Source organism: Ziziphus jujuba, chromosome 7, assembly GCF_031755915.1.
Source record: "Ziziphus jujuba cultivar Dongzao chromosome 7, ASM3175591v1".
In the NCBI taxonomy this organism is placed as follows: domain Eukaryota; kingdom Viridiplantae; phylum Streptophyta; class Magnoliopsida; order Rosales; family Rhamnaceae; genus Ziziphus; species Ziziphus jujuba.
Window position 1 is genome coordinate 13,081,248 of NC_083385.1, and position 25,479 is coordinate 13,106,726.

Genomic DNA, 25,479 nt, shown 5'->3' on the forward strand with positions numbered 1-25,479 from the left:
TTTTCATATTTTAAATTCTGAATGTTTTTATGAATATCGAAATTTTGAACCTTATTAACAAATCACAACTTATATACCGAAAAATACATATTTCTAAATCCAATAATAGAAAAACAGCCACCGTCACATTATTAAACAATGATCATTTATCTTTGACAAATTATTATTTTTTCCTAATAATTAATCAATCATGTTAGAGTTGTTAAAATATTTATAAAATTTACTCCTAGATTATGTTGCGAGAGTATCTCCAATGGCTTTGTGAATTATTATTATTATTTTTTCTTTTTGCCATATCATAAATGTAAACAAGAATTAAAAAAGCTTCCCAAATGAGTCTACCTGTATATTTTGTTAAAATGATGTGGTTAAAAATAATTTAAAGAGATAGTTTATTGGATGGTTTATTTTAGACTGCTTATTAAACAGTGTGACTTATAAAAATATTCTTTATCAATAAATTTTGAAAAGGAGAAAATAGATAAAGAAACTATTATTATTTTTAATTAATATATATATACATAATTAATTAATTGAGATTTAAACAAAACTATTGAAGAATGAGTTGTGAATTGAATGTCTACCAACCAAATAGATATTTATACCACATAGGCTATGAACCCTTTTAACTTATATATCATATAGATAATAATCTATAGATCCTTATCCATTTAAGATGCTTTGAATATCGTGATAATATTTAAATAATATTTTTTAATTCATTTATATATTTAAAAAATTATTTATGTTGTATTTAAATTATATTAATATGTCCACTGAGAATATATTAATGATGTTATTTGATAAATGTTTTTGATGAATTAACGTTTCTTTTTGTAACAATAAAATCTAAACAGTTGGGTGTAATTATTATTATTATTATTTTTTCATCTCCCGTAAAAAACTAGTTGGGTGTAATGGTTAAGTAATTTACATAAAGAGTGCATTGGACTTTTAACAATGGCATAGTAAATCTTCTACTCAAAACAAGTAGACTATAAATTTCCATGTTTTTGGCAAGAACAAGGACCAGAAACAATTTGACATTGGGACACATTTGTTTCTCTTATTTGCTTGCTGAGCTTGTAACTTAAAATTCTTCCCTTCCCATCACATTACTTTAAGTCAAAGTCTACTCGGTCTACGCGACAGAAAAAAAGAAAAAAAAAGAAAAGAAAAGGAATTGCAATTCAAAATGCCTCAATTACTTCCCAACAGTTATTTTCTCTGTAATTAATTGCGGCGAATTAATACTTCCCAACAGTTAATTTCTCTGTAATTAATTGCGGTGAATTAAGTAATAGTCCTTGTTACATTTTGTGAATCATTACTATTAACTTCTGTAAGGTTTGCAATTGAATGTATATATATTTTATTTATTTATTTTTTGTTCGTTTGGTTAGAAGCGAACAGTAAGTATGTCTTAAATTTGAGATGAAAAGTAACGGAATGAGAAATTTTAGAAAGAAAAAGGAAGAGGAAGTTAAGCTGGAATCGAAATAAACGCAGGAAAATCAAAGCTGTACGATTTTTCTACCAACTGTAAGGTCAGTCAAAGATTTAATAAATAAATATTTACGAGAAAAATCAAAGATTTAGTAGAAAAATAAAATTCTCTGTCTGAAAAAAGATTAAAGAAATAAAAAAATAAAATGAAGAGCCTCATCCACATGCATACAAAACAAACAGAGTATTAGGTATTAGGTACGACGTACGAGTAACAGAAACGGATACGGATCTGTCTATCATATCTTGTTCATTTATTGCCATATCATCCCACCCACCCCAGCACCTCCGTTTTATTCTTGAATTTAACCACAAAAAAAAAAGAAAAAAAAAGAAATTAATTAAGTGGAAAATTTTAGATTTAGTTAATCAAATTGATTTAATACAAAAATTATGGAGGAAGCTGGGGAGGAAAGTCCCATGGTTATGGGAGGGCGTGCACAGCAGGTTCCGTACAGGTTAAAAGAAAGGAGAGGCGGTTGTAGGTGTTTGAAAAACAGAGCTTAAAAGAAAAAAGAAAACAAAAGCCTAATGGATGTGACCGGCAAGTGTCGGTGGATATTTTGTGTGAAGGCCGTTAAGAAGGAGGTGTGGTGATGGTGGGAGGTTTACAGGCTGGTCTGACAGGAATGCAGTAATGATTCGCTCTCCGATTCGGCGACCGCTCTTGTCGTTTTGTGCCAGCTCAGCATTGCCGTGTGGCCGTTGTTTAGGAATTATTATATATATTTTTTTTAAAAAATGAAAGTATATAATTTAAAAAAAAGGGGAAAAATCTAATACGAAAATGCTATACAGCCTGGCTTCCTCAGTCAAACTCAGACTATGAAAGAAAAATAAATAAATAAAACAACTTTACCCAACCGTTATCATCGTTATCTCGATTGTTTTTTCATTTTTTTTAATTTAAAAAAAAATTTAAAAATTGAAGTTGATAATTGTGGTTTCTCTGCCTTCTGTCTGTGTCAATAACTTCCAGAATAGTGCAAGAGCAAAATATTCAAGTTTTCTTGTTCTTGCACGAAAATTTACCCCCGTCACGCTCTTCACACCAGCCACTTGTTAACCACACATCATATTTTCTCATAATCAATAATATTTTTTCTATTAAACAATTTATAAATAAAAGAAATCATTTTTTAGAATAAAACAGAAAATCATCAACCCGAAGTTCAATCTTTGTTTTTGGTTTAAGAAAATTTCAGTTAATTTCTTTATCGGTAACTTGAAGTTTGCCAAATTCAATCACTTATAGTTAGGAAAACATTAATTATGAGATGAAGATATTTCTTTAATATTTATAATTAGAAATTTTTTAAGATTTTATTTATTGTTTTGAAAAATTCAAAATATTGCTCTACAAGCGAGAATAAAAAGAAGAGAGAGAGAGAGAGAGAACGAAGAGAGAGAGAGAGAGAGTAAGAAACACTCAATTGAAGGAGCGTTGTTTTTTTTTTTTTGATAAAAGAGGAAAAAAGAAAAAAAAGAAAAGTGGAAGAGGGAAAGATTTAAGAGAGAGTGACTTGTGTAAATCAGTGCAGTTCGGATGTGACGCGTGTTCGTTTGCCAGCTGTATCGCAAACCCCGAAACCCCTCCAACCGCTTACCCTGGAGAGGCGGTGCCCAATCCCTACAAGGCCCTTCCCATATCCCAACAATCCTCAACCTGCTCTACCGGTTACCTTTCCTCTATCCCTTATATATCATCCTTCTCTTCTTCTTATCACTTTGTTTTTTCTATCTCATATATATATATAAATAAAGACCTTCCCCTGCCAAGCTACAAAGAGAGTCCTTTCACGACCAAAAATCCTCAGAAAAAAAAAAAGAAAAAAAGAGACTCTCTGTGTCTGGAAAATTCGGAATTAAAATTTTGAATTTTGAGCTTCGGGTTTATTTTATTTGTATGATCTTTTATTAGTTTTCTGTTTATTTTTGGTTTTATATCTACCTTCATTTTCATGGCCGTTACCAGAAGAGAAATGGATCGGATCAAAGGTCCATGGAGCCCCGAGGAGGACGATTCTCTGCAGAAGCTGGTTCAGAAACACGGACCAAGGAATTGGTCCTTGATAAGCAAATCGATTCCTGGTCGCTCCGGCAAGTCTTGCCGGCTACGATGGTGTAATCAGCTCTCGCCGCAAGTTGAGCACCGAGCCTTCACTCCTGAGGAGGACGAGACCATAATCAGAGCTCACGCCCGTTTCGGCAACAAGTGGGCGACAATCGCTCGCCTCCTTAACGGTCGCACCGACAACGCCATTAAGAACCACTGGAACTCGACGCTCAAGAGGAAGTGCTCGGCTATAATCGACGACTGTAACCTTCACGGCGTCGTTCCGGGTGGAGGATACGATGGTAATTCTCCCAACCAGCGTTTAAAGAGGTCTGTGAGTGCTGGCTCGGCTTTGCCAGTTTCAACCGGTCTTTACATGAGCCCGAGTAGTCCTTCCGGATCCGATATGAGCGAGTCGAGCGTCCCTGTTGTGTCTTCGTCTCAGGTTTTCCGTCCCGTGGCGAGAACTGGCGGCGTTCTACCTCTTGTAGAAACGACGTCGTCTTCTAACGATCCGCCGACTTCGTTATCTCTGTCTCTGCCTGGTGTGGATTCCTGCGAGGTCTCAAATAGAGTCGTGGAGTCCACTCAAAACGCTTCGAATACGATGACTTTGTTGCCTGCGCCGGCAACAGCAACGGCGACGGCGACCACGCCAACCTCGGCGCCGGCTGTGGTACCGATGGCGGTTCCAGTGCAAAAGGTTCCGACAAGCAGGGGAAGCGAGTCTGAGAATGGGGTTTTCGTGCCGTTTAGCGCAGAGCTATTGGCGGTGATGCAGGAGATGATAAAGAAGGAAGTGAGGAATTATATGGCTGGGCTGGAACAGACTGGGGTTTGTTTGCCGCAACAGGCCGTTGCTGATGCGTTTAGGAATGTTGCGGTGAAAAGGATTGGGATTAGCAAGATCGAGTAAGGGGGTTCCAATGGAAAAAATAAAAAAAGTATGGAATTGACTCCAACTCGAACAGAATTTGGGGCTTTGAACAGAGTTAGTTTTAGTGTAAAACTAGTACCTTGTCGGGAAAGAGGGAAAAACTGGGCCTTCGTTTTTTTTTTTTCTCTGGTAATATTAGGAAATAATTTTGGTCAATGTACAGTGGAGGCAAAATTGAGAGAGAAAAAAATGGCTAAGAGAGCAAATGGAAAATCCCGATTGGAATAGAATCGGTGTGGAGTGAAAGAAAGAGGAAAGCTATGAACAAAAGGAGTAACTTTTTTAGGAGCAGTAGAGTGGAAAAACTGGACTTTTGTCTTTCCATTGCCTTGTTTTGAGAACCGGAAAAAGAAAAAAAAAATCGAAGTTAAAGAAAAAAAACCGCGAATTTTCAATCTAAATTATCTCTTATCTTAATTTTAACATATTTTATTTTTGTTTTGTTCTTTTTATTTTTATTTTATTTTTCTCATTTTTTGAATTTGCTGGGAATAAAACATCTTACTCGTTGTCTGGATTCTAATATTTAAAAAATTATATAAAAGGAATGGCACATAGTCAAAAAATAAAATTTGTTAAATTCCGATTGTGTTATGGAAATCTGGAAAAAGACCTAAATTAAAGCGATACAGACTACACACTATTTGGTGTTCTTTTTCAGATATTTTAACATCCATAAAAAATATTTTTTCGATGTATCACTGTTTACGGACATTCACAATGGAAAAGAGTTTTCCAGTGCGGGAATTTTTCTGTTTTCTGATACCTATGATTTCGTGCGTAAATAATAAATTGGACCGTCCAAATAAAGTTCTATGAAATATGTTAAATATCCTAAAATAGGAAAAACTGGTTTTTTATCTTTTCACGTTTATAGGTACTACGGCTGGTACTTTGATATAAGAATAGGAAAAAAGAATATCATATACAGATTCCAGCTCATTATAAAATTTCTATTTTTAAAAAAAAAAAAAAAAAATTTGAGGAAAATGTTGTGGAGACGATAGAAGAGTAAAGGTATGTCTTGTAACTAACAGGATGTGTATTTAAACGTGAAGGTTCGTTAGAAAGTTGCAAGAGATAACATAAAAACGGTTGGGTCGAAGGTAAGGAAGCGCAAAATGCACTTGGAGGTAAATAACATGTAAGCTTCGTTACTGTTTTCTTGTTCAACCATTTTTGAGCATTCGTTAAGGTTTGTTGCCGGATCTCATTAGTTATTAATCCTCCTTTTAACCAGACGACAAACTTGAAAGCAAAGTACTACTTGGAAATAATAAAAAATAAAGAAAATGTCGGCTTGACCTAGAAGTTACAAATATTTAAAAATCTAAATCCGCACATCCTATGGTCATTTTTTTGTTTCAACTTCTTACCTCATCCTCACCTTTTTCTTATTTATTTATTTATTTTCCATTTTCAAAGACCTTGATGCAATGAATGGTAATCTTACTTTTTTGTGTCGACTGGTATTTCCATAGAAGATGCCCTAATGATCAACAAGAATTATACCTAATTTCATGGAAGCCAAAAGCCTTTACAGTTAGGAATTTGATTCTTCAAAAAAATGAAAAAAAAGAAAAAAAAAAAAAAGAGGGGAAAATTATGTACCGGGTGGATTTTGATCCTTCTTTCTACCGTTACACTATTTGAATCAACGTGAAATAAGCTATTTTTTATTTTTTTAATTTGAGAATGAAATATGCTAATTTCTGTAAAACAACATGACAAAAAGAATTATAAACAGGGAAGGAGAAAAAACCCAAGTGCGCATCACAGAGGTGCAGGTTGAACTGAGCTTGAGGCGGCCTTATGTTTACTGGATAATATGAGCCTAGATTTTAGTTTCTGCAGCAAATGCAGCAGATCCTGGCTCCAGGACCATGTGGGGTCATTTAGAGCACGTATGGAGTTGAGGCAAACTAGAAGAGTACCACCTTCATGTAAAAGAACCTGCATGTTAATCAAAGAAGAGCAACCATGAAACTAGATGTTAATAACAATCAAGAATCTAAAACAGGAAAAACAGGTGAAGGGCAGCATGCTATGGTATAACTTTTTGATTCTGCAATGGTCTAGGTGTACATATTATACATGAGAGTCTTGTTTGCATATGAAAATGCATCCTAAAGTTCACGTGGTCTTTTTTTCTAAGAACTTCTAAATGTGTACAATGATTGCTAATATTTGATCAGTGGTACCTGCAAGCTGATAACAAAATAATGGAATCCAGTCATGGACAACACATACCGTCAACCATAGGGGCAGAAAACCCATAACAGATGGAAGAGAGGCCAAAACTATACAAGTTAAAGCAAGGGCTACATTTTGCTTCACCTGCATGTACATGTAAAATCCAGTAACATTATAATAATAGAATAACAAAGGTAATGATGCAATGGATACTAGAAAGTACCAATGATGTTGTTTGGCGAGACTTAGCGACACAGAATGGTACACCGGATATATTGTTCCGCAATAACAATACATCTGCTACAGCTATGGCAGTTGCGCTAGCACGTTGGGCAAGCACAATTCCTACAGTGGCTGCAGCAAGCGCTGGGGCATCATTTATGCCTTCACCAACCATAATAAGTCCACCCCCTGTAACAAATACCAAAATCCGCTGAGCACAAAAACATGAAGACAACAGGCTAGCTTTAATAGGGAAAAAAAAATGGAAAGAACAAATTAATGACGATAAAATACTTCCAAACTTCAAATCATGCCAAAGATATTGCAGATAGCAATATAGCATACACATGTTAACTCTAAGAATTGGGTAAATACAGAGCATTCACTAAGAATAATATGCAAAAGAACATTAATATACTTTGGAAAACAAGATAACTCTCCCAGAAGACATTTAACATAATACATCACACTACATCTTTCAGGTACTTCTCCATTTTCAGAGCAACAACGGTCGAAAGCTTGCATGAATATACTTTGTGCAAAAAAGAATACAATATTATATTTATTTAGCATTCACAGACAATTCCTAGTGCACGTATGTAATTATCAAAATCTTAGATATACGTAATGAGCATTTAGTTTGAAAGTCTGGCGAGCAAAAATTTAAATAATAAATGCTTTTCTGCCAATACAACATAATTGAAGATGAAAATCAAGAGGAAGTCTACCTTTTTTCTTTAAGTACTAATTAATTAAGCTTCCAATTCTAAGATCAGAAGCTACAATCTTTCCTACACCAGTAAAAAACTCAAATTGGAGGACAACAGTCCAGACCAGAGAATGAAAAAAAAAGAAAAAAAAAACAAAAAAGAATTACATCATGGAGACAGGATTTCACTAAGCAACCGCATTAAAAAATATATGCATTACGTACATCAAAGCTAAATATGATATAAAAACAATATGTGGAATAAGATCAGATAACTCACCCATATCCCTTGAGATATCCTTCACATGACTGAGTTTATCCTCAGGCTTCAGGCTGCAGTAAACTTCATTAATTCCCACAGCATTTGCAACTCTATATGCACTTGACTTGTGGTCACCAGTTAACATCATTATTCGGAGCTTTCCATGATGTTGTAATTCTGCTATGACATCCAAAACCCCAGGTCGAGGCCTATCCTCAAGGTGAATAAGTGTTACCTAAACAAAGTCATGGGGAACTAAATTTGGTAGACAGAAAATTTGAATTACTAAGAAAAGAATAAATACAATACAGATACAATGGTGATCCAATGGCTCTATCACCTCGTCCCATCCAACCCATGGAAAAAAGAAGAAAGAAAAAAGAAACCTTTTCTAATGCATTTATATATGCATATCTCTTTGGTGATTGTTCAATATTTTGTACATCTAATAAGCAGACAAAATGCACTACGGATTGGGGATCTGACATTTAATAAAACCACAGTAGCATTATAATTGGGCCCTTACCTTTTTATTGACTGAAAGGGCAGCACGAACAAATTCACCTCCATATGAAGATGCATTCACAGCTTCCTTTATCTTTTCTGATTCTTCAGATTTACAAAGTGAAGTGATGAAATCTACAGAGCCTAGTGAAGCCTTGAACAGTTTACTTCCTCCAGTTTCTGACTATAACAATATAGAAGTGAAAGTAAATCACTTTGTTTGTTTGTTAGTGGTCAAAAACCACTTCCAAGAACATGGGATGAAACACAACAATGCTTTGGACATGCATCCACTACAAGCACTTCAAAAATAATATGGCTGATTATTCACAAGTACTTGGGAAAAAAAATCAACATATATATCATGGCATATGTTAACAGAAAATAATTAAAACGGAGAATGTGGTCATTAAAAATCTGACAAGAAAATGCAGGGAACGCATTGCTAAAATAGCAGTGCTTGACAGAGAAGAAAGTTCCCCCCCCCAAAAAAAAAAAGAAAAAAAGAAAAAAAAAGAAAAAGAAAAAAAGAAATCAAGGTACCATCATAATACAAGTCATCTTAAGCAACCACTTACTACTTTAATTAGACCAAATATAAAAAATAGTTTCAAATAAGACAATGAAAATGTCCATGTTTTAAAAGAGAAAACTAAGTTACCCAATGAAAATGTCTATGTTTTAAAAAAGAAAACTAAGTCACCCAAGGAAAATGTCTATGTTTTAAAAAAGAAAACTAAGTTACCAAGCTATGGTTGAATGTTAGACAAAACCTCCCCAAAGAGGAGGTAGATCTAGACAGCTACGCTAAATATACAGCCTTATAAGCTCATAAGTATAAAGAGAAGAAAGATGGATTTTGTAAAAATGAGATTATGCTATACATTAATACAGAATGTATTACCTCAAAGCTATTGAGAGTAGCAACAAGTCCTCTTCCTGGAAAATACTCAAAACTCTCAACAGAAACAGAAGGAAGGTCTTTCCCAACACTATGGTCTACCACAGCTCTGAAACAAAAAGGAAACAACAGGTAAAATCTTCATGAATAACGATACTGGTAACCATTTTCAATACTTTTGAGACATTTATTAACCTATCCCCAATCTTCCCATGTAATTTTATCTCACCATGATGGCGATTTTCTACCAGCCAGCATTGGCAACATTTTCTTGTGCACATAGAACACATAAGGAAATACTGTCTGTTCTTTGTAAACTTAATTGTGCCTTTAGTGGTACCATTAGAGTTTAGACGCTGTGTAATAGAACACTTGTCTCTTTGGCTTCACCATTAATGGTCTTACAAATGGAAAAAGCACAAAGTAGGGACACTTGCATGCAGTTGCATTATAAATTAAAATATTTCCGCTGAGCAATTGAGCTTCTTTTAGTCTAAACAAGAAGAGTTACTTTAACATCTAACCATGTCACGAAAAACCAAAACATATTTCTGCTCAATATTACCTTCCAATAGGATGAGTGGTACCCTTTTCCATAGCAGCTGCAACAGCAAGAGCTTCTTTCTCACAGCTGGGTACACAGCAGGAAGAAAGTCCTGTGCTATTATTTCTGACATGATGTCCATAAATTGGTTCAATTGCTTTGAACATTAGCCCCCCTGTTGTTAATGTCCCAGTTTTGTCAAATGCTATAGTGCGGCAAGAAGCAAGAGCATCTAGCACATGCCCACCTTTCAGCAATATTCCCTGTAACATGGGGGGAAAAAAAAATTGGTGTGAAGAGTGACTATTATAAGAGGTATATTTTACAAATACACATGCAAATTATGGGTAAACTGAGTTCCAATTCAACTCCAATAAGGAATTTTTTGGAAACTTCATCATCATACTTTTTCAGATATTATCAATTAAAAGGTGGTTGCCCTTCAGTTAACATATTATTCATAGTAATGCTCTAGTTTCACTAAGATCAGATTATTCACATATGGTGAACTTTTTCAACAATGCATTCCATATCTACAAGGACAAGATTTACAGTTACAGGCATTGAAAATATGCAATAACAAATTTTATCACATGTACTATGACAATAAGTACACCGAAAAAATTTCTATCCATCTCAATGGCCTTAGCAACAAAGTTTTTAAAAGCATAACATATGTAGAATCAAAAACAAAGAACTAATAAGAGATAATTTAAAATAGGGCACATATTTTTAAGGGCTATAACAAGATGCTAATAATTATTTACAATAAAATGAAAAGTAAATAACATAAACACTCCATAATCTTATAAAAATAAAAACAGAAACATGAGTTCTTTCTTATAGCCTACAGTCATACCTTCCTTGCACAGGAACTAATTGCAGTAGCATAAGCCAATGGAGCTACAGCCAAAGCACATGGTGATGCTGCCACCATGAGACCCAATGCTCTATAAACTGATCCCCTACAAGCTACAAGATTAAGCACATATCATTAAACTTGAATATGGCCATGTCTGTGAAAATGAAATTCAGAAACATGATGTATTACATCAATAATAAATGAAAGAGTAAATGAAAGAGAACTGAATATAAGAAAGAATGACGTAACAAGTATAGCTCAGCTGCTTATATCTTTGATCTAGTTAACTGCTACTTGATCGTGAGAAAACATACTCAGAAATAATATGGATAACTATGACAGGTAGAATAAAAACTGAAACAAACAACTTTGCCAAACAATAGAAAATTTCACCACTGTTTTAGACAGTCGCCCATGTTCCAGGTAAAATTTACAAAAAGCAACTAGCACCCTTAACCTACTTTGCAGATCTCCTCTTGGAAGCACACTTGATTCGGACCTTTCAAGTGTTTTTTTTGGAATTTGTTTATGATAGAAACAAATTAGGCATATAAATAGACGTCTGATAAAGTTCATAACAAAATAACAAGAATTAGGTCGCTCAACACATAAAGAGTAATAATGGCTATTGAGGTAGAGGAAACTAACTAAACATTACCTGCTGTACCAACGAATGGCCACTTGAACAGAAATGGACCAATCAGAGCAACTGCAAGAGACAGAACTACAACCACCTTGCTATAACGCTCACCAAATTGATCAAGCCATCTTTGAAGTTTTGGTTTATTCAAATGTGCTTCTTCAGTCAATTGCACTATCCTACTAAGTGTAGACTCTTTCCATGTCTTTGTTGCCTGTAGCAGAAATTGAACGTAACAGGGTAAGGAACAGTGACAAAAATTTACAGAAATGGCACCAGCTTAAGTGCAAATTTGTCCAAACCAACGAAAAACTGCTACTAGTGCCACATTAATCGTAGAATAGCCAAGATCATTCCTAGAGACATTAATGATAATGCATGCATCTCATGAATCTCATTACGCACTGGAAATTTAGTGAATTGGCAAGATCATTCCTAGAGACATTAATGATAATGCAAGCATCCCATGAATTTCATTATGCACTGGAAATTTAGTGAATTGGCCATAATGTACAACTAAAAATTTGGAGATTTGTTTAAGAAAAATAACCTTAGAAATAAGAAGCATAGAAAATTGTAAATTCTGATGTCTTTGCTATCCAAGCATTTTAGACGTACCTTCACAATCATCCTACCGTCTAAATTCCTTGCACCACCAGGAATCCTGTCCCCGACTTTTATCTCCAATGGTTTGACTTCTCCTGTTAAGTGCTCAATAGTAATGGTTGCACTGCCTTGGAATACTTCACAATCTACAGGCACAGACTAATCACAATACCAGTCCCCATTATGAAGCTTCCATATTCTAATATATCATTTAAATAGATCAGAAACTTAATAAGAGTATAAGACTTTTTTCTTTGGACAACATAACAATATAAGATTACTACAACTTAATGAATACACAAGACATGATGTTAAAGAGCAACTTTGGATAAGGCCTATCTTATAACTTCAAATGAGAAACTGAATAAGACTATTAAAGTACAAGAACAAGACATAAGACATTTTGCATTGTTAGACCCTTAGCGAATATGGTTCCATGAAGCAATCAAGTTATAATATTGTAGAACTTCAAATAAACCAGCCAAAAAGGCATTCATAAGAAACTGTCTGACACTGACACCTATGTTGCCAGATGATATTATCATTACACTCGCATTTCAAGGCATAAAAAGCCTTTCTACAACAAGTAATAACTCAGTGACAAAAATAATTGAGGCACTGATGTATGATAAGGTGAAGTATTTAGAATAATATATTTTATTATCTTGTTAGACATAACGTACCACATCCTAACTTGGACACATTGCAAAACCAAAGAGTTTCAAAACATAGAATCCATTTGCCAAAGTCTAATAAATCCAGGATCAACATGTCTTTGGGGTCATCGAGGCTGGATATCATAAAAAATGACAACTAGATATGAATTAGAGACCAGAGAAGCAATAGAAGACATTATATGCACTACTTCTTCCTCAGAATTTCTAATGATCCTGGAAACTTATTCCATTAAACAAAGAAAAGCAAGAAAAATGAATTTACTACCACATACCTCACCAGCTCCAACCAAGATATAAGAACCCACTTCGACATCATGCACAGGAACCCTTTTGTATGCCAAATCAAAGGTATTAGGAAGTTCATCTTCATTTATATCCAGCACAAGGGCAAAATCAGGATAATTTTCCTTCAACTCTTTAACATCAATCATAGAGCGACTGGTAAAATACTCTTCAGCTGCAGTCACCACACATATTACACATTTTTAATTTGCCTTGCCTCCAAAAGAATATGCTTCACAACATGCTTAAGAAAAGGCTTTACCAATGTGAGCCAGATTAAACATGGCAAGCAGCAACCCTCCTTCCAAGCCGTTCCCCATAACAACTGATGCAAAGGCCGCTAGTGCCATTAATACATGGATGTTTACTTTTCCACCACTAATATCAATAAGAGCATCAAGTGATGCAGAGACCTGATAAAAAAAAAAAAAAAAAAAAAGGTGTGGGGGATATGATTGCAATTAATTTCTACATATCAAGAAAATCTTTAGAGATGGCGTAAACATTCAACCTGTACTTTAGTTCAATTTTAAATAATCAGCCGCCGAAGATGTTGGTTGCTTGAACATATCAATATTTTTTAAAAGGATAAATTATATACAAGATGAAAAAGCAGGGCTAAGAATAAAACTACAGATTGGTGGTAAACCACAAGTTTGCGTAGTTCGAATCGCAATCATCCAAGTTCTACATCTAGATGGAGCAGCTATGAAATCCAACAAATTCCAGAATCAAAATTTTGTTGGAATTAGGTTTCGGAGACAATTAATTACATTCATCTTCATCTTTATAGATAAGGCATTGGTTAACAAAAGCTTTATAATTATAATTTACACACTATGATCTTAAAGTTACGGGTTAGTGTACATTAATTGAAGACGTTAATTCACACAAAGCAACACCGATCCAAACAAACTATAAGTTCAACTGCCAAAAAGTTGTTAAAAGAGTGAAGTTTACCCCAACAAGAGGAAAAGCGATGGAAATGAAAGCGTTTTGTAGAGGCTTGACGGTGGGCCTGGGCAGCAAGTAAGGGCAAGCAGCAGCGGCGAGAAACAGAGAGGTGGAAAAGCAACAAAAATGCAAGTTCTCTCTCAGAAAATCGGCCAAGTCGGTCCATTTGACGGCCGTGGCGAATTTGAGAAGTGCTTGCTGAGGTCCGGTCAGCTCGGCACAGTCACCGCAACGGTGGTGGTGGTGGTGGTGGTGGTTGTCACGGTGGTTATGATCGCCGTCGTGGTGATCATGGTGATGAGTATTGTCATGATGATGATGATGATGATGATCGGCAGCGTGAGCAGCACAACGGAGATGGAGGAAATTGCGAGGGCGAGAAGGAAACGTTGGGAAGAAAATTGAGGAAGAACGGAGGGCTTGATTGTAAAAAAGGGTAAAAGGCCTGGGCGAGTTGACTCGGCAGGTAGCTGAGCGACTCGGCAGGAGAGAACTGTACTTGGAAAGGGAGAGTGGGTAAGGGAGAGTTTCCATGGTTTTTTTTTTTTTTGAGGGGGGGGGGGGGGGTTAGATAGGGAATTTCAGGCCATGGTTTTGGCGGCTTTGATGGGAAGCAGCGGAGAGAGAGTTAACTGGAAGGTGATGCGGAAAGTGGAAAGTGGTGGTGGGTTTGGCTTTGCGGTTGGGTTTTTTCGGTTTTTTAGAAGTGGCTGATCGGAGCCACATCCCGGAGTGGTGACATGACATCCACACCATGTCCTCATTTCTGGGGCTAAAATTGGAATTTTATTGGCCCTTCTATAAATTGGGAGCGCCTCCGTCCAGTAACTTATTTTATTTTATTTTCCTTGCTTAAAAAAAAATAAAAATTGATATATTGTTTAGCTGCATTAATTTTAAATAAAAGGGCATTCTATAACTGTAATTATATTTTTTCAACGTGTCTCTATGTACAGATAAATGGGGAAAATATCTTCTTCTTTTTTTTTTTAATCATTAATTTTTTATCACATCATATTAATCATTATGTGTAATTTTTTTTTTTTTGAAAATCTTATAATATGAGCTATGACAATATCCAGAAACTTTATATAGACTATAGGATTGACATGCAGAGCTCCGCTTTCACTCCTGACACTCCATGTAAAAATATAGAAGAAAACAAAATCGCTTTTCGGTGTTATATTTTTTCCGTGTTGTATATTTTATAAGTTCAGCGCATTTTCTTCCAGCAAAGAAAAAAAAAAAAAATGATCTGAGCATTTTCATGTCTTTCTTTTCTTTTTGTTTAGGTTATTATATTCAGGATTACAATTACCTCTGTGGCCATGAACATTGACATATATATAATTAAATATGTGCTTTCTGAAAGGAATTACAACTATTATTTACGTACTTAGGGGATATATAGTTTAGTCATTTTAATTTTTTTTTAAAAAATTGAGTAGGTACAAAAAAAAAAAATATATAGTTTCTCATATTAATTAATGAATTAACTAATTAGTTTGTGTCAACAAATAGGCATAGTTAAAATTGTCTAGACCAATCAATATTACATCTTTTTTGCTTGAAAAAATATAGTTGTCCATAAAAAAAAGGGAATCGAGAGGTATTACCTCTTGGCATAGAGAAAAGGATTAGTGGGATTGAAGTAGCCTTGGAATTTAACAAGGGGACACTCAAATATATATAAATATAGATTGTGGTTCAGCCCTTCTTTATACTGGTACTATTGGTCTAAGTTAATAGTTATATTTCTTTACAAATGAATGCAATTTTATAAGTGATCGTTTTAACACTAGTCCAGAGAAGGGTTTACCTAAAATCTATACTATTAATTCATGAAAGCAATTAATCGATGACAAATGTTTGGACCCTCGACTCTTAAGCACGTATATAGTTCATGCTTGGTTTGCGGTTCAATCATGAAATAATGTAATTGAACTTATGTGGAACTCTCTCTGTAAGATTTTTTTTTTTTTTTTCCTTTCTTTTTTTAATGAGTGTGCAAGATGATGTATATGATTATAAAGAGAGATACATAACTACTTATAACGTAGTTATTTTTTGTACAATAAAGTAAAGTATGACATACTCAAAGCCAAACATTTTTCTCTTTGTTGGTCTCGTCTTTTTTTCTTGCTGCTTATTATTTCTTCAAATATGAAAGATTGAAATTGTCAGCACATAAATCAATGGCTACTAAAACCAGTAAGCTTAATTTGCATTTTAATTGATTGTTACTTCAATATATATAATCTTTCTGTTTCATCGATCAATATCTGAAAAAAATTCCCATCTTTGGATGAAGATGGAAAAGAAACTCCCATCTTTGGACATTTATGCAAAAGAAACTCCCATCTTTGGATGAAGAAGGAAAAACAAATCTGAGCTCATACACATTTCCAAGCTTAATTTAGGCGGACAAACACCATATAAAAACTGTATGATCATGTATTATTGGCCTTAATCAGGAGGACTTTAAAACTGATTTGTCTTATAATAATAATTGAAAGCAACACCAACTTAGCATATATACCGTCGACATAAAATGCTTTTTCTTAAATGAATTCAAATTTCAAACTAGTATCTACATGTCAAACAAGGCTGTCTGGCTCCCAAAAAGGTCAGGGGTTGGTTTTCATTGTGGAAGCAGTTTATGCATGAGCTAATATTTCCCATGGTAATAATGTATATTATGGGAGAGGATAATGACAAATTGGCAATTAGGAAGCAATATTTACAGGAAAACGTCACCGTTTTTGTTCACTATGGTCTTCTCTGCCAGCACTCCAGGTCCACGACAGGAGCACCAATTTACTTGTTTTGCAAGTTCTAAAGCCATGACGTGTGTAATGAGGTGGGCGATCCACTAAAGAAATTACACCCAAATAGTATTACAAAGTAGTGGGCGATCCACTAAAGGAATTACACCCAAAAATATTATAAGGAAGTCAATGTTAATAATGTATTCTAGATCACAGAACTACGCTCTCTCAGCCAATCAGATTTTTGTGTTGGAAATCTTCCAAATCTTGATTACAAAGCAAACTTTGTTTTTTCTGGTAATATGTACAGAGGAGCAGTTAATTGTGTCCGTCCATCAGCAGCCACAACGCAGTGTTGGATTAAAGCATTATATATATTTAAAGTTGGCTTTTCTGGGTTAAATGCTTTGATTTGGCTTTTCTTGGTTAAATGCTTTGAACCTTCTTTAATGAATTATTGTCTTTGAATAGAATAAACAATTAATTAAGTCAATGTTCCATGAATCTGGTTATGGGTATTAAAACCCAAAGATCAGTACGTCCTCTTCATCATTATCTTTCTCTGTTTCCAGTTTACACATGATCTACTTCTGTGTTTTAGGAGTTCGAGTATATTAAAAATGGAGGGAAGAAGGGTAGTGGGTTTGGCAGCAAGAGACAAATCTGGAGTTCTTTCTCCATATTCATATAATCTCAGGTCTACCACTTTCGGTCTCTGTGTCTGTCACCCTCTTACTAAATTAAGAAACCCCTGTTGACGAATGCTAAATTTTCTCTTACCATAACAGGAAAACAGGTCCAGAAGATGTTGTGCTAAAAGTTTTATACTGTGGCGCTGACCATACTGATCTTCATCAGATGAGGAATGAGATTCACAATACTAACTACCCTTTGGTCCCAGGGTAAGTACCTTTTTATTCATTAATTCAATCATTAGAGCAAAAAAAAAAAAAAAAAAAAAAAAAAAATGTTTTGATCGTCCTTTTTCCTTATCGGCTCTCTAAAACTTTATATCTTATGGGTATGTTTGAAATGAAGGCATGAAATAGTAGGGGAAGTTTTGGAGTTGGGTTCAGAGGCAAAGAAATTCAAAGTTGGGGATAAAGTAGGAGTAGGATGCATAATTGGCTCTTGTGGAGAATGCTCATTTTGCAAATCCAACATGGAACAATACTGCCACAAAAAAATCTTGACTATCAATGATACAGACATAGATGGTAGTCCAACTCGTGGAGGCTTTTCCTCTGCCATGGTTGTTCATCAAAAGTAAGCAAGGAAAAAAAACAATTCCTAAACCTTCCTTTATTTTGAATTCTCTGATTAAAATAGAACGATACAGGTTTGTGGTACGCATACCAGAAAAACTAGCACCAGAACAGGCAGCTCCACTATTGTGCGGAGGGGTGACAGCTTACAGTCCTTTGAAACAATTTAATAGGTCTGATAAGGTTATAAGCGCAGGAATATTGGGTTTAGGAGGTGTTGGTCATATGGGTGCCAAAATAGCAAAGGCAATGGGACACAATGTGACTGTGATAAGCTCTTCTGATAAGAAAAGAGAAGAGGCTTTAAAGCATTTGGGAGCAGATGCTTTTCTGGTGAGCTCAAATACAGCAGAAATGGCGGAAGCTGCGAATACCCTTGACTATATTCTTGACACAGTACCAGCCTATCATCCTTTGGGACCTTATCTTTCACTTCTAAAGCCTGATGGAAGGCTCATAATAGTTGGGGCTGTCCCTCAGCCATTGCAAGTTGATGCTGTTGATTTAATTCTAGGTAAATTAAAGTTCCTAGTCATAAACTCATGTCAAATATTTGAAAGATTAAAATTGAGATGGATTTATTGGGTAATTGGTTTGGTTCTCTACTTAGTTATTTGTGCGTTAAGAAAATGAGGATTTCTGTGATCTATGCAGGGAAGAAGAGCATAAGTGGAAGTTTCATTGGGAGTATGGAAGAAACACAGGAAATATTAGAGTTCTGGGCAGAGAAGGGTTTGACAACAATGATAGAGATTGTAAAGATGGATTATGTGAACGAGGCTTTTGAGAGGATGGAAAGAAATGATGTGAGGTATAGGTTCGTGTTGGATGTGGCTGGAAGCGTCCTAGAATCCTAAAAAGCTCATTTCCCTGTTCAAGTTGACAAATATGCTGTTAGAATTATTAAATTTCTCTGTTTTATTTTGTTGCGTAGAATAAGTTAAAAGAGTGAGATCACTTTTGTTTTCTCAGATTGACAAAAAAATAAGCATTTAAATGCATCACTTTGTTGAAGAGATTGCGATTGCTTTAGAAGCTGTAGTCCAAAAATTTATGAGATCTACACGCCTCAGCTGGTTTTATTGTCATGAAACGTTTTCTTTCCTTCTTCCTTTTTATACTTAACAAGAAATTCCACTCTCCCATAATTAAATAATAAGTACTAAAAAATGTAACATAAGTCGACATCCAATAAAAGCTGGTTTTTTTAAGGTGAATACTAAAAGCAGGTTTGAAAAACCAATAAAGTTAATGATAGCGATTTCAGTGGTAAAAAAGTAGGTTTATATAACTACTTAAAATATATATTCCTAGTTAAAAAAATTAAAAATACATTTTACATAATAAAACATTTTTACAAAATAATATATGCAAAATGTATTACATTCTAATATGAGAATTTTTTTGGGTCGTGAAGCACAGAAAGGTCTACCACTAATTCTGTCGCATTATCATCCAGTCAATGCCAACTGCCGAGTTCAACCAGAGTTTACATTTCATTTCTTACAGATGAACATCATTAGCATAATAACAAAACATTCACCAATGTGCTAGTCAAGTATGGAGTTGTTCTCATCATTGTACAACACTGTCCCGAATGAATCTGGGTTGAAATCAAAGAATGAACTAAATGCTACTGTTACAACAACAACAATGGCATTCATCTTCCTCAATTTGTTTTAAGTTGGAAGACAGCCATACCAAGGTGGTCATGAATACTCTGCACCACTGCACTCACTCTCATAAATGGCAACCTTGAAGCGCTCCTAGTAAATGCTCAGTCTTTGCCTTTTCCTTCAACACCTTTGCTGCCATCATATGCAGAGAGGAAGAATGTACTCTGATTTTTCTGCATAAACCTACATCAACAATTAAATACAAATTTCATGCTCTGACGAAGTATATATCCTCATAATATATATTGTCAGCTAGCTTGGATCACAACTTTTAACACAAACAAGTAGTCTGTTCATGGAAAACTCATTTGATTCTCACCACTTGGCAAGGAAAACACCCCCAAAATCCACCCTCAAAAGGACAAGTAATACCATGTCCGATTCACCTTTTATAATTCAAAAACAAAGTTGAAAACATGGCTAAATATTACACCGATGGGGTAATATGCTGCATGCATTTATTTTTCTAAACATGTATACAGCTCCAAAGAGTACATACTTGAGAAGATCAATGAATTGCTGTTGTAAGCAGGTAAGTGTTTCCTCTTCAATGTTCACAAATGCCAATAACTCTGGCAGCTTAACTGCAAATACCAGAAACATTTCACATCGCACAAGTTCTAAAATCTAAAAATTGCACATTAAAAAATTAACTGACCATGAAACCTATCATGACATCCAAAAATAGACTACTTATATATGTGATGATCAATAAATGACAGAGTCCAAGCTGTGGATCCGCAACCTACTAATAAAGTTAATCTTTAGTTTAATCTGGTAAAAAACCGCCTTAAGGCAGAAGAATAACATATCTAAGAAAGAGCCTGAAAAAGTTTATAGTTAAAGCAGCACCCAAGGGATACCAAAATAAAATTATTGCTTTTGATTTAGATGGATTTCAAAGAAACCAGAAAAAGCTTTGAATAACATGCTATACCTATAAGGTTAGTTATGCATACCACTGGAGCATGCCACAAGTATCTAATAAAAGAGATGTCTAAAACCTCACAACTATAATGAGGATTGAGGAACACTACTTTTTGTCCAATGCAGGGTGACAAAGTCATTTTTATGACATGGTGATATAATAAGCAAAAAGATCAACGATAATTGATTCCATCAACGCTTAGGGTCAAGCATACCAAATAGCCGTAGTAAATGTTCACCACCGTATACGAATGATGGAGAGATATCATCTTTAACTGCTTCTTGATACTGTTTGCGTTCTTTTTTATACAAAAGCATCACTGGCAGTGCCTTATCGAAGTAACAGCGTATTCCTTTCAAAACTTCTACAACTGGATCAGGGATCCTGTATCCAAGCAAAACAAAGTGATCAGTCTTAAGCGGTATAACTCTCAACATACTCCAAACTATAGCTGCTTTAAGCATCATAGTATGTTGCAGATACAGATGGATGCATCCTTTAACATGATGGTGCATAACAAAAATATATCTAACTTGTCCTTCTCTTAAAAAGAGAAGCATTCAAGCATTAGTTGGTCATGGTAAGTATTCATAATACAAGAGGGTCCTGTCATCTTGAATATATTAAAATTCACATCAAGCAATTATAACAGGACAAAGGGTATACTTACGTTCCTTCCTTCTTTAATCTGTATTCAAGGAACTTTCTCAAAATATCATCAATGTTTGGCGATCGAGGAAGCTTAACAAGCTAGAGGAAAAAGAAAAAAGAGAAAAAAAGTCAACAAATCAATAAATTATTAGAAGAATTAAATTGTTTTTAAAAGGTCAAATGAAATAGGAATCCATGAATGCAAGTCAGACAACAAAACAAATTATATTGTAGATACATATATATTACCTCTCGAACATCAGAATATCGAATTATTGTAAAAAATGCTATCTGCTAAACACAACCTCCAACGAAAACTGGAAGAGATAAATTTATATCATAATTACAGTATGAGTTTAGGGCATAATTATGTTATATGCTTAAGCCACGAGTTAGGCACCAAATAATGAATTACAGGATCTGGAGATACAGTTGCATTTTGTTAATAGGTCTATCAAAACACTACCAAACATAAACAAAAGATATATGTTTGTGCCTTTCAGTCTACGTATGCAAAATGTTTTGACAAACAAATCCTAGTTAACAAATAAATGGAAAGTAAAAGAATAGTGGCCGTTGAATTATGCTAACCCCATTGACTGAAAAAACATAGGAAAAAAACACAAACAAAGCTCTCTGATGGAAAGTTGAGATTTGAACTTGAATTGCTATAAATCAAACTGGGGTTTTATGAGGAGCCCACATAGTTGCTGAATCACATCCTTTGAAAATAAAAAAATGAATCTATGTGCATACACAATGAAGTGATAGTGTAACATGGAAATACTTGCAAGGGCAATGGAAAAGCAATAACCAGGGAATATTACGTGACAGGTTTGTGAGCAGACATGGATTTCAAAATTATTCACAAGACAACAGCCAGACTAGAACCAGACTGGTAAATGATATTGTACGCTTGCAGCAAAATCTGAAGAAGTTGGCAATAATTGATACATAGGTATCTTCAACTATCAATGACATATCAAACAGTGAAATGTGACTCTAATAATTGATACATACCTTATCCTGCTGTGTAACATATTCCCAATCATCAACAAGTTGCTTCTTCAGTGTTGATGGAATTTGAATTTTCACAAGCTTTTCAAAGGATAGAGTGTCTTTCTAAGAATCATTAAACCACAGTCAGCCTATTTTTATTAAGAGATTATTTGGTCAACATAAACAAGAACCAAGAAGAATACTTAATAGTTCATAAATGAATCATATGCTAAGTTGTCTGCATTGAAGCTCAAATTATGAATAAGAATACAGATAGAATCCACAAAAGCAGGAAGGGGAGTGGGGGGAGAGGGAATTCAATCTGCAGCATGGAAAATTGCATTTGTCTGTTTTCTATCATTTTTTCTATTCTCTTGGACAACTCAGGAAGCATAATTAGAAAAATACAGCATGAGAACACACCTATAAGATTAGAAAAATAATTATACAGGGCAATATAGACATTGCAGGTTTGCGCCTACTCATTATACATGAGAAGAAAGAGAAAAAAAAAAAAATTTATATATATATATATTCTCAAATTAGATGTGAAAAGAAACAAACCTCAGCCCCTGAGTCATTCTTCCGCTTCTTCCCTTTTGGCACTGCAATAAAAATGGTAAATGTAAATAGGAATATAGACCTTTCTTATTGCAACCATATTCTTCCAAAAAAGTTATTTGAAATATATGATTATATCATTTTACTTGTGCAGTTAAAATGAGGATGATGCATATAATCAAACCAAGAATAAATTAAAGAAATAATCTGATATTCATGAAACCAAATTTACTTGATTAAAATTAAATATTAAAAAAAATAAAAAAAAAAACTTAACTTAAACATAACTAAAATATAAGAGGGTAAGAAATTTTGAATATAACGGATACCATTGGTCTTGAGGTCCTCTTTCTCCACTTTTGCATCTAGAAAATGGACATAATAACTAGTATTGGAATAGGAATAAAATAAGAAAAGATAGAAATAATATAGTTGCAAACTCCAAGAACTTCCACAAAATGTAAGCAAATACTCAAACAGAACAAATTTTGTGATCCACATAAACAGAAGCAACCTATACGTTTCTTTCATGCAACTTCTGAGGGACACAACAATTGGACAAAAAAGAAAAAAGACATTCAACTTTCTCAATTTAAAATTCTTATTCATAGCAAAATGGCACCAAATTTTCAATCACATGCTCATGGTTGCTTTAAAGTTAAAATTGCATGATAATCATACAGGAGATCATGATACCTAATTATCTCCTGATACCCAATTTTTAATCATACACCACTTATCTCCAAACAACAACATTCTGAAATTTAAATCCAAAAGCTAGTTCCTTCTTTCAAAACGACCATAAATCAATAATAAAGAAAATGTTATCACATTAATTAAGTAAACACCAACTTCAGGGACACTGTAGAATACAGAAAACAAACAAGCCAAAATGAACAAAATCAGTAAAAAAAAACTATATCAAACTTTCTGACATCAATATCAATGTAAAAAGAGCAAAGCTAACCAGCAGAGCTTTTAGGTTTTGTTTGGGCTGAACGTCCAGACTTTGGGTTCTTGTCTACGCCCTGTTTTTTGTCAAGAGCCTGCTGCTTTAACACATTCTCTTCGGTATGTTTCATCAGACGCTCTGAGCCTACCCATTCATCCCAACTGTTGGAAAGATGTCCAAGCCACAGTAATGATTTCTGTATCCCCTTTTAAGAAGGCATAATTACTAAATGAAAGCACACTTCCGCTGAAAATTATACAACCCTAGGTACTCTTTTTCAGATAGCACAAGATGGATCATTTTAAGAATTTGTCAACTCAATGATGAAAGAATTATGGTCCTCTTATATATGGAGATTCAGTCATAACAGTTCCAGTCAATTATAATACCCATTTGTTTGTTCCTATCCCTCAATCCTCACAACCAACAGTAGCAATATCTGACTGTAGCGGTAAGAGCGCAGACACTTAAATTACGTTTTCTGTACCTCTGTACCTCATGAACTTTGAAAATTGAACTGGAAAAAGTAAAATAAAAGTTGATGAATACATAACATACTCACTTTTTATTCCATCCCTGCAAAACAACAAATGGTACGTCATTTAATATCATGGTGAGGAAGTTCTTGGTAAGGCTAAATCGCACAAAACAATTCATGAACATTCAGGTCAATATTTTACTCCGGTAAAAGCAATAGAAAGTATGCTATAAGGGTAACATGCAGTACTTGAAAAAAAAAAAAACGTTTCAATATGTAAAAAAATGTTTTAATATGTGTGCAATTATATAAGTTATGGAACTTACAAGGTAGTGAACAAAGTATCTCCAGTCTTTTTTCCCTTGCTCAGCCTTTTGAACCTATATCAAGGGAGTGAAAACTTTCAAGTGTTTTTGAGATTACAAGAACCAAGAACACTGAAACCAAACTTTCGAAAATAAAATGGCTGATGATCCCTAGCTTTATCATTTGGAATTATATAAACTCCATAAACCCTAATTTTTTTTTTCTTTCGCTCCTATTGTACAACATCAAGTTAAATTCAATGTTTGTACTTGTCTCCTTCGTCACCTTTCTTGGAAACCAAACAGAGAAAATCTGAAAATTCAAGTTCAAGAACTCTGTGAACAAAACCTAATGCAAAAAGCACAAAACACTTGGCCAAGTGTCCCTAACAAGCTTGCATCTCTCATTCTTTTCCCGAGCAACAACTGCTCTACCGAAAATACAACCTAAAATGCACAAAAACCCGATAACAACTAAAAAGAAACCAAAAAAAAAAAAAAAGGAAAAATGAAAATTACAAACAGAAGAGGAAAAGGAGGAAAAGAACAAAAAGATGAGGAACTGGAAGAAGTAAATTTGCCTTGGCTTCGTAGATGCGAGGGCCATGGTAAGCGAGGACCTTCTCGCCCTCGGCATAAAGGTTGGGATTGGAAGGCGGAGTGTCGCCGCTGGAGGTGTCGCCGTCGGTGGTCGAGTCGTCCTTCGAAGAGTTTCCCATTTTCCGATACCGAAAGCCAAAACCCCCTCAGCTTCTCTTCGTTCGGAGAACGGAGAACAGTCACTTTTGCGGACTGAATGGGTTTTTTTTTCCTTTTTCGGCTGCTTTTTTAACGTTTGGGGCCCCACAGCCCACACAGTTCGAAGCTAAAACTGGGGAAATCGAACTCGATCAGATTTGTGGTAGATTTGTAATCAATAATCCCTTTTCGTACTTTTTGGGCCTTGGATTAGATATTGTACTTGAGGCCCACGATTTAGGGTCATAATTGTAAATTAGATTGCAACCACGACCAGGCGTTGAATTTTGATCCCCTGCCATG

General features: G+C 34.7%; 4 protein-coding genes across 8 annotated transcripts; 2 read left to right on the forward strand and 2 right to left on the reverse strand.

Moving 5' to 3' along the window:
- The first annotated feature begins 3,258 nt into the window (after positions 1-3,258).
- LOC107403527 (transcription factor MYB44) lies at positions 3,259-4,924 on the forward strand. The gene has a single exon (XM_016010432.4). The coding sequence runs from the start codon at positions 3,468-3,470 to the stop codon at positions 4,476-4,478; it is 1,011 nt and encodes a 336-aa protein (XP_015865918.3). The 5' UTR covers positions 3,259-3,467; the 3' UTR covers positions 4,479-4,924.
- Positions 4,925-6,153: 1,229 nt separating this feature from the next.
- LOC107424886 (probable cadmium/zinc-transporting ATPase HMA1, chloroplastic) lies at positions 6,154-14,601 on the reverse strand. The gene is made up of 13 exons (XM_016034774.4): positions 13,862-14,601; positions 13,164-13,314; positions 12,892-13,076; positions 11,955-12,101; positions 11,355-11,550; positions 10,694-10,806; positions 9,856-10,097; positions 9,294-9,399; positions 8,412-8,573; positions 7,904-8,120; positions 6,916-7,103; positions 6,750-6,836; positions 6,154-6,452 (listed from the first exon to the last, which is right to left on the reverse strand). Exons 1-13 carry the CDS (start codon positions 14,387-14,389, stop codon positions 6,273-6,275), a joined length of 2,502 nt encoding a protein of 833 aa, XP_015890260.3. The 5' UTR covers positions 14,390-14,601; the 3' UTR covers positions 6,154-6,272.
- A 2,205-nt stretch (positions 14,602-16,806) lies between these two features.
- Positions 16,807-18,981, forward strand: LOC107424883 (cinnamyl alcohol dehydrogenase 1-like). 2 transcript variants are annotated; one of them, XM_060819057.1, is made up of 6 exons: positions 16,807-17,006; positions 17,225-17,320; positions 17,412-17,525; positions 17,662-17,889; positions 17,963-18,402; positions 18,543-18,981. In XM_060819057.1, the coding sequence occupies exons 1-6, from the start codon at positions 16,813-16,815 to the stop codon at positions 18,743-18,745; spliced, it is 1,275 nt and encodes a 424-aa protein (XP_060675040.1). In that variant the 5' UTR covers positions 16,807-16,812; the 3' UTR covers positions 18,746-18,981. The 2 variants fall into 2 exon arrangements, with proteins under 2 accessions (XP_060675040.1, XP_060675041.1); XM_060819058.1 differs by lacking the exon at positions 16,807-17,006 and adding an exon at positions 17,030-17,048.
- Positions 18,982-19,313: 332 nt separating this feature from the next.
- LOC107424877 (protein MRG1) lies at positions 19,314-25,332 on the reverse strand. 4 transcript variants are annotated; one of them, XM_016034763.4, is made up of 11 exons: positions 25,020-25,330; positions 24,460-24,513; positions 24,218-24,231; positions 23,671-23,816; positions 23,033-23,068; positions 22,707-22,747; positions 22,164-22,265; positions 21,163-21,242; positions 20,707-20,876; positions 20,064-20,148; positions 19,314-19,747 (listed from the first exon to the last, which is right to left on the reverse strand). In XM_016034763.4, the coding sequence occupies exons 1-11, from the start codon at positions 25,155-25,157 to the stop codon at positions 19,666-19,668; spliced, it is 948 nt and encodes a 315-aa protein (XP_015890249.1). In that variant the 5' UTR covers positions 25,158-25,330; the 3' UTR covers positions 19,314-19,665. The 4 variants fall into 4 exon arrangements, with proteins under 4 accessions (XP_015890249.1, XP_015890250.1, XP_060675038.1 ...); XM_016034764.4 differs by lacking the exon at positions 23,033-23,068 and having other exon boundaries at positions 25,020-25,332; XM_060819055.1 differs by lacking the exon at positions 24,460-24,513.
- Positions 25,333-25,479: the final 147 nt, after the last annotated feature.